We start from the raw sequence: 13052 nt of genomic DNA on the forward strand, positions 1-13052 counted from the left end.
AGTTGCGGGAGTTTGTGACTAGTTGAGGCTTTGCTTCTGCATTCTGGAGACCCAAGAGTTTGCACTACGGAGCAGATCTCTCTGTCACGAAGGATAGTTTCTCGTCACTGAGGGATGTGTACAAGTCGTGTGCAGGCAACGTTACGGAATCGCATCGCGCAGCAGGATCATGTTCTGCGTCTAATATGTCCTTGGGAAGACATCTTAACATTTAACTCGGTGAATCCTCTACTACGAGACGTCGTAAGGACCGGCAACGCATTTTCTTAGGACGCAGGTCTTGCCCCAGTTGTGCGAATATACTGCATGTTTCTTGCAGTTTGCCAAGCACACACTCCGGCAGACGCTGCATCCTACACAGTTCGAACGAAAATGCTACTCATATATCTTGAGCTTCACATGCACAACTTTCTGTATTTCTACACTTCGGCGTCTGGGGAAACAAACGAGTAGCAGGCATTCAACGCCTCTGTCAGTGGTGTAATGCTTCGACATCCAGCGTGGTATCGGGCGCATAAGTGTATACCATCAGCGCTGTCTTCCACGTCCTCTCTCAATTCTTGTAAGGAGAAAATTCGTAACGGCGAAGAGGGAAATTTTCGTGTTGCACTGAGCGTTCACCACGCGTTCGCGACGGTTAACAGCCCCTGGCTCGATTCAAATCTCCACCGATCCGGATTCCAGAGGACCCTGGAGACACGTATGCCTCGTGCTTTTTTATATGATGTGGCACTCTGACAGTTAAAACCAATGAACACACGGATGTGGAGTGCTACTCTACGCGAAAGGATGACGCACTACGTCGTCTCAAATCTTTTCCTCACCATTGCACCGTTAGTAAACTTTCGTGTGTGCATACATGGCGGATGTGACAGCACACAAGATAAGAGGGGTTCGAGCTCGTCAAAAGAGACGACTTTAACGAACATTTACTGTTCGATATACAGGGAAGATGCCATTTTGCTGTTGCTTCTTACACTGACCGTTTTCCCTGCGATGACAAGAATGCTGCGGTTTCGAGTGGAGATCTAACACCGCTTCTTGCATGCAATGCTGCGGCGTTTTTTCTTCTGCCTCTCGCTCGCGGTTGCGCGCCGTCCGCCGCAACGACCGGGTCAAGACGTTCCTATGAAAACACTGTTTTTCCGGTGTCTTAGCGCGAGCAAGCTTCTCAAGATCATCTTACCCTATCTTTCTGGTTCCTCCGCAGAAAGCATTCGAATCCTGTCCGGCATTTTCCTTCCTCCGGACGCAGTGTGCGTCTGCTGACAGACCACAGGCTGTGCCTGGGGGTCGGCGAACTTTGAGAGGCCTTAACGCTGTCTCCTGCGGCTCTGCTTGTTCCGGTTCTCTTTCTCCTCGCGAAGCAGCGGCTTCAGCGGGGAGTTGTCGAATAAGGGGATTCTGAACTGGTTCGACTTGTGTTTCCGTCAGTCCGCAGTTTTCCGGTAAAGTCATCACAGACCGAGAGTCACACCACGTAGTGGGGCTTGACCGGGCAGTGTGTGCTGTAGTGAGCCTTCGCTGCCTCGGCTGCCAGGCTCACGTTGTTTGAATCAGAGAGAAGCCTTTGTCGATACAGGGCCGCTGCATCTGTTCCTCGAATCCACGTTTACGTGTGCATTTGTTTGCCCGCCGGTTTCGATTCGGGGGGGAGTCCGCCGCAGCCGAGAGGCAACCTCGCGAGTCGTCCTGTTGGACGGTGCATTTTGTGGACACGCACTCAACTTGCGTCAGCGGAACGTGGAGCAATTTATGTGTGTTGGGTTAAAATCCTTCACCTTTCCTAGAAATTCATAAAAGAGTGCCAAGGGGCAGCCCCAATTTCAGCGGTTTCGCAAAAATCCCTGAGGTCCGCCTCGCTGTGGAAACTGAACGTCGGTCGTTGAACGCGCATTGGAAAGTGCTGACATTCCCTGTGGGTGTTCTTCCTCCACACCCTGTCGTCTTTTGGGATTTTCACGTCTCTTCCTGCAAATAAGCCGTCACACGACTTCTGCTGGGTTCTCGCCCTCGCGTTGATGCGTCTTCCTGCAGCGGTGTGACCGGAAGAACGCACGAATACATCACAAGGAACTTGCGTACCTGCCTCCGCACAGATGCCGTCCCCAATGACGGTAAGAACAATGCAGAAACCACGTCTAACGGGTAGAGGAAGGCGACAGAGGATGATTCGTTCCAGAGCGTTCTGGATTTACCGTATACGCCTATTGCACACCTGCACTTACCATATACACGTAATGCGCACCTGTCTACTTGCTCCTGTATGTATGAAAATATATATGTATATATCCTGCTCGAGGATTGTCCCACGGTGCTCTGGACGGTTTCACGAAGCGAATTGATTGATTCACATTGATATCCAGGACGGATACGTTGACTGTTTACGCAGCCACTTTGCATCTTTGCGGAAAAGTCTGTTTTGGGGTTGCAAACACATGTGGCAGAGTCGCGTATTTGGCGTGCCGGTTCGAATGTCATTGAGTGGCGGTGCAGTTGGAAAAATCGAAGAACTTCTGGCCAACGCCTTCGCGGCGAAATGCGTGATCATTCGGAGGCCGAACACGGTTTCGCTTGATCTCGGTGCACAGCTGAGCCTGCCTGGATGCGTTGTGTTGGCTTTTGCAAGGTATCTGAGAAGTGCTTCAAGGACATCGCAGTCGACCTCGCCTTTGCAAGCCAAACCCGCGTTGTTCGGATCGGAAACGCGCTCTGTAAATAGGCGTCAGCCACGATGCCGAGAGAAATAGACGCTAACGCAGTGGCGCTCTTTGGATTGCGGTCCAAAGCGCCCTGCGTCAAAAGCAAAAGACCGCGACCCTATAATGAGGTCCGTCCACCTTCCCCGGGTGCTCCGTAGCACGCTAGCGAAAGATTGATTGTTTGATTCTTCAGCATCCTTGTTTCGCGGTCGGCAGGCATTGATCTCGACTCTGCCCTCTATGTGCACATCTCATCCCGCTAGAACAGTCACCCCGGCCTAGCCGCATCCACATTCGCCACTGGGACACGCGTCCGATGGGAATAAGCAGCGTTTGAATGCGGAACATACCCACAGAAATTTGATGGAAAAACCGAGTTCTGCAAAGGAATGACTGTGCGTGTGCTTGTGTGTGTGTACCCTGATTCGTCAGACCAGAGGTGCGGGAGAGTGCGCGACGGGGTATACTCGCCAGTTTAATCTGGAAGCGTTCCGCTATCTCGAATGCTTCCATTTGAAACGCATGCTCTACGCCTACTTGTCTGAACTTCGGGATTTGCTCGGAGACTCGCGGACAAGCTCAGAGAGTGCCAGTGTGAAAAGCGCCTCCCGTAGCCAGACCTCATGCGAAGCAGGGGCCGAAGACTCGCCAGAGAGACGCCACGAGTCTGCCGACACCCCTGTCGCTGGACCGACAGGCGATTCGCATCCGCAGTATAAAGTGCACATCATGAAGATTTTGGAAGCGGAGACAGTGGATGACCTGGAGGCGTATCTCGAGGTCTTTTCAGTGTGCCTCAACTTGTGCATTACGCCGGGCGACCTCTCCAGCAATGCCTGTGAACTGCTCGCGTCTGCTCTTTGCCATCTCGAAAAGAAAGAGCAAAAGGAGGATCCTCAGAAAACGCTTCAGGCCCTGGGGCAAGACGGCGCGGTGGCATCCTGTGTAGCAGGGACACAAAAAATTGACGAGAACAGCGTTGGGTTTCCACAGAGTGCTGCGGCACGAGTTGGGCGCGGACACAAACCTACAGATCATACACTCGAGTTTGAAAAAGACGTCGAAAAAGACTTTCTGAGTGACTCGGACTTGTCCACAGATAGCGCAGGAGGGGAAACAGGGTGTATGAGGCGACTTGCCCGCTCTGGGGTTTCCCGGGGCCTTCTCCAGGGCCCTCGGAAGCGGCGGCGCATGCAGCCACGACCAGATCAACTTCTCGAGCTCGACCACGCCAAGATTGTCTGCCTCCGACAGCTGCGGTGGCTGAAAACAGTTGTACCCACTTGGGCAGGTGAGAAAAGACAAGTGTCTAACAGGGGGGGACAACGAGATACTTAAGGGGGTCGAAATCGGTAGACTGAGAGATTCATTTTTTTCGTGGCTATCAACCGCGCCAGTGAGCGTGCAGAGTGAATCGTGCCATAGAGACAAGCGAATCGAGGGGGCTGTGCCGCCTTGCGGGTCTCAAGTGAATCGTGGTGGGGATTGTATCGTTACTGAGGAGGGGGAGAGTAAAAGAGAGGTCAGACAAATTCGGTCAGATGTCTTGTTAGGTTGGTTAACGGCTGGCGGTGCTTCGCAACCATACTTACAGCAGGACCTGTTGCGGAGAAGAAAAGTATATGGATTCTTTCGGTTGGCTGACGATCGTGTTGAAAGATATAAGATGGAGGCTGTGTCAAGCGGAATCTCTGCAGTGCTCTTTTCCTCAAGCACTGGCGAAGTTGGTGAGGGTCTTCGTTTGCTTGTTCAGTGAATGGAAAACGTATCTGTTGTGTTCAGCACGAAGCAGGAGCTATCAGGCCCATCTCTCCCTTGTCCTGCATGCGACGAGTGTCCCGCAACTCACAAACTATCTTATCATTTTCTCCAATCTCGAGCCTGACCCCGACGGGAAACTCCCTGTGACCCTCGCTTCTCTTACGGTACGCCGCAGGTTTCCTCAAATTGTACGTTTATTTGACAACTTCAGAGTTTTTCTGGGCTTCTCGTGAAGCTGATTTTGTTTTCAAGAGCAATTCGAACGTCTCTATCCACTTAACAACCTAGCGCTTTAGGCGCTGAGGTCACTTGGTCCCCCTCGCAAGAAAGCGAGCTTTGCCGCACAACGAATTGCCCAGCGCTGTGCTCAAGGCCATTCTTCCTCTTGCTGAAAAATGACTCCCGACGTTCCAGCAGACAAGAAGAGGAGCTTGACGGGCTTCGATCGCGGTCTTCTTTTGGGCCGTATCTGCAAGGCGACTTCTCACCACGGTTTTCGTGGTGTACACCCAGCGTCTCGTCGTCTTTCATGTCCCGCTTTGGCTTGTCCGCGCTAGAGCACTCCATCAAAAGACTTTCTGAATCTTCTCGGTCCTCAAAAGCAAACGTTGTCTTTGTGAATCGTCGTACGTGTCTTTTAGGAATGCCTCGAGGAGCTCCACGTCCTTCAGCACCTCGATCGAGGCGCATGCAGCAGCTCCTCGGAAGCAGACCCCGCTGGCGCCGCCGTTGCGTCTGCCATGCAGCTGCCGGTAACTCCACAGGAGATCTCGAATAATCTGGCTTCTTTCTTCCAGCGCCAAGCCGGCGGGAGGACGCATGCAAAGCTGGAACGGCCTGCTGGTCACTTCGGGCGGAAAGCCAGTGGGCGCCATGGAGGCCAGGGAGCTGTGACAAAGAAGCGACTCCTCGCGGCGCAGTTGGAGGAAGAAATCGTGAGCAATCTGCAGAAAACGTGGAGACAGGGTGACGCTTGGCTTCTGGATTTTTCAAATGCGAAACACGCAGACAGCAGACGACCGTCTGCAGATGGTGATGATCCTTCGGCGCCGTGTGGAAGAGCGACGACAGGTTCGGGACGAAAGGGTACGTGTCAACGCCTGTGCTGATGTCTTGATATCGAAACTTTACCCTGGGGAAGCTTGAATTCTAACTTTCGACCGGCTGTGGGAGCTCAAGTATCAACTTCGATGCACAGATGGACACAATCAATCCTTGCACGGTTTGTTCCTGCTGTACATCTATCTGCGCTAACGCCAGTGGATTTGTCCTTGTTCCATTTGTATGTAGTGATAGAGATTTCAGCCCTGTTATTGCTGATTTTGGGATTTTTCCGGGGAAGAAATGGCAGCCAGAAGCCGTTTCGGTGTGGGAGGCGTGCACGTGCTGCGTAGGAAAGGCAACTGCGGCAGTACCAGTTAGATAACAGCTGAAGCGCGGCTCACCGTAACACACTGCACTGTCTAGAACGCAGGTTGATTAGGTTGATTTCGAGTTGCTGTACCCGCGCCACCGGGAATGGAAGACACTCTGCCGCTTGTCCGCTTATCGAGTTCCATTCCTGAGAGCGCTTGTTTCTTTCTACGTGAGCAGCTGTCAGTGGCGTTCGTGACTGCTGTTTCCATTTCAGGAAGCACACTGCGTGGCTCGGCCGCCTCTGGCAAGGAAGGGCGGGAGGACCGCGAAGACAGTGGGAGCCCGTCTAAACCGCCTGCGTGAGCATAAGATTTCTGGACAACATCGATGAACTACGTGTCCCCCTCTGCAGGGCGGGAGGAAAATAGGAAACGGAACGGTTTGACGATACTCTTTCTAAAGAGAGGGCCCGTGGCGTCGAAGCACGAAGTGCGCCTGCCCGGTAACCGTTCAGGAAAAAGACACGAATGGAGCGGTAAAGAGTGGCGGAAGCGAACGTGACTAGAAACGGTAGAGAGGAATTTGATTAACACCAGGCGTGCTGCACACAGTGCAATGGACAGGATACGTATTTCACTCTTCGCTGCCGAAAGGCGCTACGAACAGGGAGACGGCAAAGAACTGCGTCGGGATGTGACTACCAGGGAGTACGTGGGTGGAGAGCGTGTATGAGAGCAGCCCGCGCATTCTGAGTGTACGAGCGAGGGTTCCAGAGTTTCGAGCAAAGAAGTTGCGATTTCCCCACATTTCTCAAGGTGTGTGTAGAAGTGTCAGGGACATGAGCAGCACGCGACATGCCGGTGCCGCACGACATACGCCGACACGATACGAGTGCGGGACTCTTTTTTACCCGGTGGCCGCAGTGACGTTCCTGCAGGGATTCAGGGCACTACGGTGTATCGAGTCAAACGGGCCAGAAGCTGACATTGTCCTTTTTACGTAGCAAGGCCCCCAGGGTGGACGCAGAATGCGATTGTTCCACGAAGCACGGCCGTCCTTGAATGCGAAAAAATGATTTCTTCAGAGTCGGCTCCACCTACCAGGAGCATGTCAGTCTTCAGGCATGCACAGCTTCCTGTGTTGTGGTGGTAGAAAAGGGAAGAACCAGTGTGCCCAGCAGTGCCCAGCGTCGGCGCCTCTGGTACGGAGGGGACGCGGGATCCCAAAAGTTTGAGTCGAAGACCGTTCTTACCAGCTCAAAGTCTATATTGTGCGTGCCTGTAACGTTCTTGCCGCAAGTGGCAAGGCACAACTGTAAAAACAATAAACTCGCTGTCGAAAGGCGCCTCCCGACCCTTGCGTGGTGTCGGCTGCGGGGATCAGCGACGGTGTTTCGGATACCCCCGTCCATGTTGCTCAACCAGACCGAACAACCTAGAAAAGGTATCTCTGACAATCTGTACTTAGTCACGGTCATGTCGTTTTTACGCGTTTAGCAAACTATAACGTGCAAGCTCCCGAGCCAAACAGAAACCGGAACATAACATGCTTCTTCTCGCACTTTTTTGAGGCCCGCAGATGAGGCAACGACTGACTGTTTCGCCACCCCGTTTACCCCACTTGTCAAGAACTACAAAAATAATTTATACACACAAAATAACGACCTGTCGTTTGAACTGGAGAGCTCACACTCCGTTAAGACACATGCATGAACAATTTCGTTTTCAAACAAGTGAACAACTTTGTTTTCAAACGCTTGCCCAGCGACCTAGTCCCGGTGACCAAGACACTTTGCAATGCTCCGTGTATCTCCACCATAACGTCACTCCGACTTCTGAAGGCCCTGCCTACCTATCTATCTATAAATGTAACTACAAATATACCTTTGCACCTGTGGGTTCCACCTTCGGCGCCCGCTTTGACAGAACCAAGATGTTCATGAGCGCACTTGCAAAATCTTCGGTATTTCTCATCGAACAATTCAGAAGCAACAGCTTTTCAGTGGCCTTCCGCACTGCCGCCACTCCTGGTTTTCAGCCGTGCAGCACGCCTGCCTCTCAAAAAAAAGAGCGAACAGTTGGATTTTGAAAGACTAGGAAAAGCTGCTTTCCCCGCACTGCGTGAGAACCATTTTGCACTCGTGCCCTTTACTTCTCCCTCTCTGGAACGTTGTGAGTCTTCTCTGTCCCCCCACGGGCGGCGAGAAGTACAGACCGTCCACAGTCTTGGACTGCTCACAATCGCGTCCACGTGATACATTTGCAGCTTCTCCAAGACGATGGAGCAACTCTTTCCTCAGTCGAGACCTTCCAGTCTCCTGATCAAGAATGCGAAGATCCGAATGAGAGGGAAGTCGAGAATCGCGGCTGCAGCAACGGCTCGCGGGTCGCAGACTTCTCCTCGGAGCCCGTCTACCAACGAGCGACCATCGAATTTCCGCCCTGCCGCTGCATGTGCTCTGGTAGTCTCCATCGCTCCTGATGACCCTGACTGCTGTCTGAAGGTTTCGACCTCGTCGTGCGACTTCCCGAAGTGGCGGGACGTTTCCGTGTCTAGACACCCGGAGCAAGGCGCAGCGCCGTCCCCGGTCGCCACAGTTGCGAGCCATGCCGCGTTGGCTTTCTCCACCCAGATGAGAGAAAGAATCATATGGTACGCGGTGTAGATCGCGAAGCCGACGAGAAGGCCGAAGCAAACGTCAACGGTGTAGTGACAGAAGGAGAAGTCGATGACGACGATTGTCGCCGCTCCGTGGAGAACACAGTAGACGCCCAGGAGATTCCATTCACACATTTTGGCCCAGCAGGAGTGAAGCCATGCGCCAGAAGACTTTGTCTTGCTCTTTTTCGTGACCGACTTCGAGGTGTGCCTCTCAGCAGACCGGTCTCCAATCCGCGATGCAAGCTGGACTTCGCCGTCCGCTTTTCCTCGACGCAAAGAGAAGGCCGTTTCCTTTTGCTGCGTGCAAGAGTCTTCGCTGGACTCTCCAAAAGTCGCACAGAGTTCCTGCTTTGCTTCCGCAAGCCTCACAGTTCCCGGTACCTCGAGCTGCTGCCCATCTACCTCCTCTTCCTGCTCGCTGGTGAGCCAGTGGGGAGACTCCGGGTGACTAGAGGAGCTTTCGACATTAAGAGCGATTTCCTCGAGTTCCTCTTTTACGCTGCCGGCCTCACCGCCTCGAACTGCAGACGATTGGCGTCCGCCTCCAGAGCTCCCTCCGTCGCCTGTTTGGATTCGAAGAACCTCCTTCTCCACAACGCTTTCACACGCATGCAGATCGGGGGCCTCGTCGGCAGGTCTTCGGCCGTCCGCTGCGACTTCCGCGTAGCCACGGAGAGGCGTCCGTCCACCTCCACTTCGACTGTACGCGACTCGCGCAGACGCGGGTTTTGAGTGTTCTTTGCGCATCTGGTCTCTGAGTTTCTTGTGTCCGCCTCTTCCCGCTCGGGATCTGCAGCGCGCAAGGCACCGAGCCCAGCGAGAGCGGACCTGGTCGAGCAAGTAGTAGAAGAGAATGACGTCGCTGTCCCGGTCGTCGTTCTTGTTGCAGTTGTTGTAGAAGAGCCAGGTGGCCATGCAAATGGAAGTCGTCAGCGTGTGTCCAGACACGATCATGTCTGTGCAGAGCGAGACCTGGAAGGAGGCGGCGAGAAACGCCTGCATCATGAAGCCACTCGCAGTGGCGATCTCCGGAGGCGGTGTGCATGGTTCGACGGGGGCGGGCATCGTCGTCACAAAGATCGCGATCGTTCGCAGCACGTAGACGGTGATGATGATTGCGATGCAGCGGCAGATAATCATGACGCTGAGAGGAAGGCGAACGAAAAAGAGGTGTCGAACTCCAGTTAAGACGAGCAGAGCGACAGTCAGACAGTCTGCGACGTACTCGGGCAACGCCGAGGGAGGAGTGCCGCCGAAAATCCAGTCGTGGACGCGGTCCTTCAGCTGCGGCTGAGGGTCCGTCATGTAGAAGTAGTCCGAGCTGACTCCCACAACCGCCATGACAATGTCGACGACGAGGAAGTAAACAAATAACCAGAGAAGACGAATGAAGTAAAAGTGTGCCGGATTCTCCCGGCGCGGCGTGGTCCAGATACATGGTGTGCGCTGCGAGAGCCTGCACCGCAGCTGCTTCTGCGTCGCGTCCGCAGTCCGGAACTGCGAATGCCTGAGGAATTCCTCTCCAGCTCCTTGACGACAAGAACACGACGCGGCTTTCCCACCGATGGCAAGAGCCGAGCAATCGCATTTCTGCTGGCCTCCCGCAGCGGTCAACAACGAAGCCCACGCTTCCAAGTTGTTCGCTGTTCCCCGACTCGTCGCGCAAGTTTGCCGCGAGGCTGCAACCGGAGGATTCTCTTGCGGAGCGAACCCGGGACACCCGTTCGCAGAGTTGCATTCTTCAAGGCGAGGACACTGCTCCGTGATGGAAGAAAACGCGCCGTCGCAGGCTGCGTTGTGGGAGCGGGGAACAGAAACTTGAGTCCCGCGAACGGAACCCCAGGTGGAGGCGGCACTGTTGTCCGCGACACAGCGACACGCAGGGAGCCGGACGGCGTCGGACCCCCCGAAACAAGACAATTTTCGCATTATTGTAAAAGAACAACCTCGGAGCGACGCAAAGAACCCCCTGTGCCCGCGAGCAGGACGTGCCAGGGTCGAGCGCACGGAACGGCGGGCGTCAGCGAACGTCGGAACGACAAAATCGGAACAATGTGTAGCCTGAAAAGATTATGGGCCGAGTAAAATGGAAAAGCTTCGAATCGACGAACGGCGAGCGCCTTAGCCGTCGACCAAGAGGACAACCAACAAGACACACGCTCACCACACCTCAGGGTGGTTTGCACAAGATTTACCATAGCGACGAACGCACGCTGCGAGAAATGCTAGGAAGAGGCAAAATGAACGCCCCTATTAGATGCAGAGCAACTTAACCCGGAACGACGACCCACGAAAGAGGTTTTCCGCGCGCTCGAAGTTAAAGTGACAGCAGAGTTACGGTCAAAGCAGGTCAGGAAGGGAACAAGACGTGGTATCGTCGACCTGCAGGGTGTGTTGTGAGTCATCGCGACCGTTTATGGTTTAGGACTAAACTTTATTTCTGCACGTCTGCTAACGGACCTAGAAACGCGACAAGCACTCACGATGCTTGGCTGAAAATGGGTTTCTCAAGTTTTTCTCGCCGCTCGACGACGGCGCGTAGCGTGAAACACGGTGTTAACACACACGGCAAACAAATAAGTCACAACTCTACTTGGGTGGATTTCACAAAGTCTGCCGCAGAAGTCGTCCTGATCATGCTCTGGTTCACCTGCTATCACGCAAGCAAAGGCACACTGAAATCAAATCCTAGTGGGGCGCAACCCCTAGCAAATTCCTAGTTGTGAGAGGACAGGAAATCTCGGGATTCTCAGCAAACAACGGAAACGACCTGTAAGGAAGATTTCCAGGTCATACAAGCTCAAAAATGTAACATTTTAGACAGGGAAACAGGGGGAACTGTTCTGCCGTGTCCGACGCTGGCGGTGAAGACGCAGGCGCTGGGGATGAGTGCCGTCGTTTTTCACCTAGCCAAGAAGGCGAAAAACAAAGATATCCGACAGTAATATACCGCTGCGTGGACGGCAATGTGCCTCCCAAAGAGGTGAAACTACTGCATTCAAATAACACCCCCGACTATGTGAAAATGAGCGGTCGACTTTTCCCATGGGACAGCTCGAAAGCTCGAAGCGTCGAATGCGAGCACGCGAAAAGGTTCCGTCCGGGTTGCCCTCAGAACGACGAAACGCGGGATTCTACCAGTTGCCGGAAAAGAGTACTGCCATCATTCCTTTCACTTGCTCTTCGGAATGGAACTCGGCTCGTGTTTTTCCTATGCAAGCGAGAGAAAGTGTTGCCCTTGCACAAAACTTTGCAGCTCACAAGACCAGCGCGTTACAGCCACATCCATGCCAGGAAGGTCGGTTTCTCTTTCACGGCAGACATCAAAAGTCCTTATTTTTCGATTTGACAAATAGGTCTGCGGAAGGCACAAGCGTGCAACTGTGAGGATGTTAGGTTCTATGCACAAGGAACAGAGGAGATTGCCGTGACCGACAAAAGGGGTCGGCCTGTATCGAGCTTGAACTACGCCGTCCAATCATGAGAAGCTTGAAAAAGTCTCCCGATGACGCACGTTGTGTTTGCTTCTTGTCACTATTCAGCATGTATCTTGAACTCAACGGGCACGTCCTACACTTCTCCGTATCTGTCTTGCGGTACAGGCGGTAAACAAAGGATTTGTTGAGAATATGCTTTAGCAGCTGACAGCAGATTTGTGTTCTACCGGGGTTGATGTCAGAAGCAGCTTGCGACCGTGTAGCCAACCAACAGGAAAGTACACGGCTCTTACAGGTGACGGTGGCGAAAGAAAGCAGATGTCCGCAAAATGTGAATATCCAAACGAGAGAACATCTGCATTAACAGGTCTCGTGTCCTGCCAAACGACTTGGTGAGAACCCCAGGGAGGCCAGCAAGGTCATCAGCGCATTCGGATGAGAAGAGAATGCATGGGCAAGAGGGAAGGAAGTGTCACGAATACTCCAGTCTAAGTAGCAAAGCGACGCAAAACTCTGGTTGTCCGAGTATGAGGGACACGTCGCAATGAAAAAACCGCTAACTCTCATGATGCTCCAAACCGGGTCGATAACAGGGAACACCGCAAGAATCTGACAATACACTCAGGGTCGCATGACATGAGACTGCACTTTTGCAAGATGGCATTGCTGCGACCTAAGTTTTTGTGGGGCAGTATTTGCATTGGACGACACCCCCTGTTTCTAGCTTAGAAAACCTGAGCTTCTGAACACTGAAGAGAGAAGTGTCCTCAGCACTCAACTCTGACGTGGTTTGAACCACAGTGTATACAAACAGTGGAAAAAAAAGCAGATCCTCCCAGGGAAGACATTTCAGCAATAACGGCAAGCACAATGCATTGCAATTTGTGTCACATAAACCTGTCACATGATGCGAAGGGCATATCGCAGAAGCATGCTTCTCTCAATAAACTTAGGCACAGATGAGGGGAAACACGTAACGCGCTCAGCACGCGAATTGGGGTGGAAAGGTGTCTTGAACCGCGACACGGCACGGAATAAAGAGTAAGACTCCTGTCAATTGGGAAGCTAAACGAAAGAGAAATGGCTCTGCTCCTCCAATTCATCACACTTCATCCCCATGCTTCACGGTTTGTTC

The 13052-nt window shown here is 53.1% G+C and overlaps 2 protein-coding genes across 2 annotated transcripts; one reads left to right on the forward strand and one right to left on the reverse strand.

Moving 5' to 3' along the window:
• The first annotated feature begins 1152 nt into the window (after nt 1-1152).
• TGME49_246770 (hypothetical protein) lies at nt 1153-7792 on the forward strand. The gene is made up of 6 exons (XM_018780799.1): nt 1153-2117; nt 2630-2830; nt 3135-3993; nt 4485-4627; nt 5105-5549; nt 6094-7792. The coding sequence occupies exons 2-6, from the start codon at nt 2735-2737 to the stop codon at nt 6180-6182; spliced, it is 1632 nt and encodes a 543-aa protein (XP_018634937.1). The 5' UTR covers nt 1153-2117; nt 2630-2734; the 3' UTR covers nt 6183-7792.
• Nucleotides 7076-11494, reverse strand: TGME49_246780 (hypothetical protein). The gene has a single exon (XM_018780800.1). It carries the CDS (start codon nt 10407-10409, stop codon nt 8115-8117), a length of 2295 nt encoding a protein of 764 aa, XP_018634938.1. The 5' UTR covers nt 10410-11494; the 3' UTR covers nt 7076-8114.
• Between the last annotated feature and the right edge of the window lie 1558 nt (nt 11495-13052).

The sequence above is a fragment of the Toxoplasma gondii genome, chromosome XII (assembly GCF_000006565.2).
Source record: "Toxoplasma gondii ME49 chromosome XII, whole genome shotgun sequence".
In the NCBI taxonomy this organism is placed as follows: domain Eukaryota; phylum Apicomplexa; class Conoidasida; order Eucoccidiorida; family Sarcocystidae; genus Toxoplasma; species Toxoplasma gondii.

Bases quoted from the DNA above. Each gene is read 5' to 3' on its own strand.
- TGME49_246770 (XM_018780799.1), top strand. From the start codon at position 2,735: ATGCCGAGAGAAATAGACGCTAACGCAGTGGCGCTCTTTGGATTGCGG. The intron at 2,831-3,134 runs GTCCGTCCACCT...CTGATTCGTCAG, and splicing joins GACCGCGACCCTATAATGAG to ACCAGAGGTGCGGGAGAGTG. The intron at 5,550-6,093 runs GTACGTGTCAAC...TTTCCATTTCAG, and splicing joins GACAGGTTCGGGACGAAAGG to GAAGCACACTGCGTGGCTCG.
- TGME49_246780 (XM_018780800.1), bottom strand. From the start codon at position 10,409: ATGCGAAAATTGTCTTGTTTCGGGGGGTCCGACGCCGTCCGGCTCCCT.